The sequence below is a fragment of the Alligator sinensis genome, unplaced genomic scaffold, assembly GCF_000455745.1.
Source record: "Alligator sinensis unplaced genomic scaffold, ASM45574v1 scaffold337_1, whole genome shotgun sequence".
In the NCBI taxonomy this organism is placed as follows: domain Eukaryota; kingdom Metazoa; phylum Chordata; order Crocodylia; family Alligatoridae; genus Alligator; species Alligator sinensis.
This window is the reverse complement of record NW_005841927.1, coordinates 2,696,499-2,701,355: the sequence shown is the minus strand read 5'-3', so window position 1 is coordinate 2,701,355 and position 4,857 is coordinate 2,696,499. Positions and strand designations below refer to the sequence as shown.

At 44.7% G+C, this 4,857-nt stretch overlaps 1 protein-coding gene across 1 annotated transcript in view; it reads left to right on the top strand.

Annotated features, from left to right (window-relative positions):
• LOC102387083 (bone morphogenetic protein 8A) overlaps positions 1 to 4,587 on the top strand; it is a 27,421-nt gene extending 22,834 nt beyond the window's left edge. Inside the window, exons 6-7 of the mRNA XM_006019307.2 lie at positions 435 to 545; positions 3,912 to 4,587. Coding sequence (XP_006019369.1) covers positions 435 to 545; positions 3,912 to 4,061 — 261 coding nt within the window. The 3' untranslated portion in view covers positions 4,062 to 4,587. The remainder of the gene's footprint in view (positions 1 to 434; positions 546 to 3,911) is intronic.
• Positions 4,588 to 4,857: the final 270 nt, after the last annotated feature.

Below are 4,857 nucleotides of genomic sequence, written 5' to 3'. Positions count from 1 at the left end.
TGCTTCAGCAAAAAACTTCAAAAAAAAAAAAATTAAATGAAAAAAAAAAAAAAAAAAAAAAAGTAGCCTGTTTTTGGGCTTTCCAACACAGTCTTTCATGAACATAAAGCAATTTATAACTTATTAACTGTGCATCCTGTTGGTCTGGCCAGAGAGCATCAACAGGAACTCTCTTTAAGATCATTGGCATTATTAAGGGAAACATGAACTGATGCAACCCAAAACCCCATCGGTGACCCTGAACCTGGAGTCAGTTGAATGACTCTTTGCGCAGTACAAGAAAATCAAAATAAACCATAGCTCTTGGCATTTTCCCTAGCCATGCTATGGGCCAAACTAATGGATTGTTTTTGCAGATGCAGGAAAAATGAATGAATGAGTGTAGTAGGTGAAAAGAACGCTGCTTAATTAGAGTAAAATCTTTCTTCTCACAGGACTGGGTGATCGCACCACAAGGGTACTCTGCCTACTACTGTGAAGGAGAATGTGCCTTCCCTTTGGACTCCTGCATGAATGCCACCAATCACGCCATCCTGCAGTCACTAGTCAGTAGTTTATTAATGCATGCACACGTTAATAGCTTGTAGTGAAAGGAACTGCTTTGCAGAGGGTTATTAGCATTTGGAGTGGCCTTCATCTAGTGAGAGATGTATACAGCAGGTCGCTGCAGGGGGCAAGTGGAGGGAGAAAGTGCAGTGTTGGGTCTGTAAGACAGATAGGAATCTTTCTGTAACCCCAAGTGAGAGGTTACATTTGTTTAAGTTTTAGAGAAAGTTCTCTAAAATGCATGGCTCAGACTTGGATCTAAGTTTGAGATCACTTGCCAGGGGTTTAAGTCAGACCCATCTCCAAAAACGAGAAGCAACATTGTTTGGGTGGTTCCATCCCAGTCTCTGCTGATCCCTCAATCTGCCCTTTCTAGACCATTCCCAGCCAGATTCAAATTAATGTGGCAGAACAGCTTATTTAATGAACGCCAGCAAATTAACAGCTGCTATAACATTAGAAAAAGGTTTGGATTACAGCCTCTTGGTTTCCCTCACTGGTTTTAAAGCTTAGTCTTTTCGGCTGAAAGCTTCCCTGTCTGAGGTCTGCTAACAGGGATGAAAGACGCATCATGTTCTTCTGAGGCTGGTTTTTTCCTCTTCTCAATTAACTTTAATAAAGAGCTGACACGGACAGGCGGGGAACTAGTCCTCAGTGAGGTGCTTCGCCTTTGCTGAACTGCAAAGAGCTGTGTGAGATTTATAGGCATATCAGTGGCTCTCAGCTTTTTTAGACTCAAAGCACCCCTTGAGAGACTTGAGGTAACCCTCAGACAGTGCCAGCTCTTAGCTTTCAATCATTTTTTTTACTATAGAAAAAATACCAGAGCCATTCTTGTTGCAAAGAATTATGCCAAAACAGATCAGAATGGTTTTAACACTATGGATCCCTATTTGAAATCTCTCATTTGTCTGGTGAATCATGTTTGCATGCCTAACAGTGGCAGCCCACAACACCCCTGCAAGGATCTCAAGGAACCCCAGGGTGCCGTGGCACCCTGGTTGAGAATCAGATATGCATAAACAGGCAGTCCTCGGACTTGACACAACTGGTTCCTGAAAACTTAAGTTTTTCCTAAGTTGAAACGTTGTAACTCGGAACCAATTCTCTCATAAGAAACAATGTTATAAATGAGGGATTGGTTCCTGAGCCAAGCCCAATACCCTATTTTCACCAAAAATACCCCAGAATTTTGTACTTGATCAATTATAGATGAGTACTATAGCTACATTAATGTATTTCTATTGTAAATAGCCATCATATTGATTTGGAAGGACTTCTTTGAGGTGACTTTCCTGGACGTTTTGAAGGGCTCTTGGTTGGACTTTTTGAAGGGTTCTTGGCTGGAGTCTTCTCAGGAGCCTCGGCTGCAGGTTTTTCTGGAGTCTTGTTGGCTTTCTTAAAGAACGTGTCCAAGGAGGTTTGGACAGATGTTCTCCAGGGAGACGAGCAACGCAGCGAACTTGTTTGCTGGCGTGGTGTCGCATCGGATCAAGCGTTGTAAAGTCCAAACTGACCTCATAAAGTTGAAACAGGGTGTCAATTTATAAAGGTTGTAAGTCGAGGGCTGCCTGTATATGCACACATTTTTCCTAATTGCTTAGAGGCAGCATGCAGATGTCAGAAATCTACTGGGTCACGTAATGAATGCCTGTGCATCAAAAACCAAGCACTTGAGTCAGAAGGCTTCAAACAGGGAAGGTTTTCTAATGCAGCCATCTCCCAAACTCACGACATATGATAAGAGATGCTTTAAACTTCTGGAATTTCCTGCCTTGTGAGTGCTTGATTTTTCAACCTTAGGAACTGTGTTGACTCTAGTGTTAGCATTTAATTGCATGAAGCCCAGATGAATTTCTCCTCTTCATTTGTGCTAGTGCAGGTTTGTGCTACAAAACCCTTGAAGCTGTCGGTTGTTGTTTAATGTTTCTGTGATGGCAGTGCCCAGAAGCCCCTATGGAGAGGAAAACCTCACTGTGCAAACACCGAGGAAGATGGGATGAAATTCTGGCCCTAGAGAAATCAGTGGCAGCTCTGGCATCCTTTTCATTGGGACCAGAATTTCATCTGTGGCTCCTGCACTGCAGAGCTCTGAGTGGGCCTTCTGCTCTGCTCTTTGCCTTTAATAAATTTAAGTCTGTTCCTATCTTCCAAAACGACCACCACTGACACTTCCAGGAGCCCAACAAGTCTGGCCGTGTGTGAATCACACTGCTCTCACTGGTCTCCAAGCCTGGACCATCAGATTGTGGACAAATGAAAGAAAGAAACCAATTTGCGGGTGGATGGAAAACAAACTTACAGCCTGTGGGCGTACACCAGCAGATCTATGGTAGCTTCTCAGTGTGTTTGCTCCTATTCTGCAGTAAGAGGAAGCTAACCCAGGCCAGCCTGGAATCAAAAAGCTGCAAAATTACTGAAACAGTTACAGTAGTTCAACCTGAAAAAAAAAGGTAATCCCCTTTTTCCCCACTGACCGCCCCCCTTCTAAATTTGATTTAACTTTTTCATGTGTCCTCTCCCTAGTGATGTGAATGGCGTCTTGTTTTCGGGGGCAAACAGAACTGGAAGTGAGAAAGATCAAACCCCAACCCCAGCCATCTATCCTGAACCAGTGGGATTTGATAGCAAAACATCCAATTTCTGGAATGGGAGGTTCTGACTTGCCCTGAAATAAATGAGTTGCACATGTCTGGCAGGTCCACAGAGAGGAACAATTGTGTGCACTTAATGACTTACAAGCTCCTAGGCTTACATCTCAGGGAGAGGTCCTGAAAGAATTCTTTGTCAACTTTACTGCCAGAAGAATGAGTCAAGCCGCTGTCCCCTTAAGAAGGGGTAAAGTGAGGCACCCTCAGTGTTTCTGCCCAGCACTGATTTTCCATTTTGACACCAGGTGCCGCCTGGAGAGGCTCACTACTGCGGTGTCTCCCCAGAGCAACCGTAACGAAAATCCTTTATCCCTTAGACGTGGGCAACGAAGCCCGAAGTGCAGTGTAACGGCTGCAGTTCCTCACCTGCGTTATTCTCTCCCCGAGGTCACTATATGTTGTGACAAAGGCACCGCACAGAAATACGAGTTTAGTTGAGGGGCCGCCCGGCAGGGGCGGCACCAGGAGAAGGCGTCCAATATAAACGGCAGTGGGCCCTGCCAAAAATTTAGAATAAATATTTTTATGAACGCTGAAAATAATCTCCCCATTCAAGCGGCGCCTTTCCCAGGTAAGAGCTGCTCTCTTTGAAGTGTTCTTTCTTCACTAAAGCTAACGCCGCGTGTTTGCCTTGAGCAGGCTAGTTGCTCCGTGCTGTTGGGTTCCCACCCTGCTATGGAGAGACCAGTCACCCTTCCATGCTTGGTTCCTCAGGTCCATCTGATGAAGCCTGAAGCCGTCCCCAAGGCCTGCTGTGCTCCCACCAAGCTCAGTGCGACCTCCGTCCTCTACTACGACAGCAATAACAACGTGATCCTCAAGAAGCACCGAAACATGGTTGTCAAATCATGCGGCTGCCACTGACGCCCCAAGAACATATGATCGCTGTTTGCCTGGGAAGCCGGGGGCAGACTCCTACCTACCTGTTCCCAAAGTTCATAAAAGGGGGAGGAAAAAAACCCTTGGATGTAAATAATACAAATCTCCTATTATCTTGCCCTACTTCACAAGACTTTATATATAGAGAGAATTTATGGCTGGTTAAATATCTGTTGCGTTTGCAGCTAATGGTTTTTCTTCTAGAGCTGTGGACTAGCTGGCTCCGGTGTTGTTAATTATTGCTGGAAGCAGTTTAGATTGCAGAATTAGGCCAAGCGGGGGGAACAGCACTTGGGTTGCTCCCAAATCTATCAGCATCTATCCACTAATACGGTTTTAACTGGCGCTTATAGTTCCCCTAAATGAAAACTCTCTCACCCAATTTAAGTAGCTGGCTGCCTAACCCCTGTCCTGTTTACTTAGGGTTTAAAAATTCAGCCAGTTGGGGGGGAAAACAAAATTACTGACAGAGGACACTGTTATAAAATAAACACCTAGTTTGGAAAGTAAATACTTGTTTCCCTTGCTGTTTATTTTCAGTCACTGTCACGACACAGCCGCATTCACTTCCATTGACAGGATTTCTCAGTGCAAAGCTATCAAGCAAGGCCTGGTACTGGCTTTCAACTCTCTCCCTCCCATTATTCTGGGATGCCTTCAGCTCAATTTGTGTTCTCACTGGGAAACCATTTAGAGCAACACTTAAGCTTTCCAGAAAAAGGGATGTCTCTTCCTTAGTTCATCCTTTCCCCCTGGATCTGTACAGCAGCATTAGAGTTGC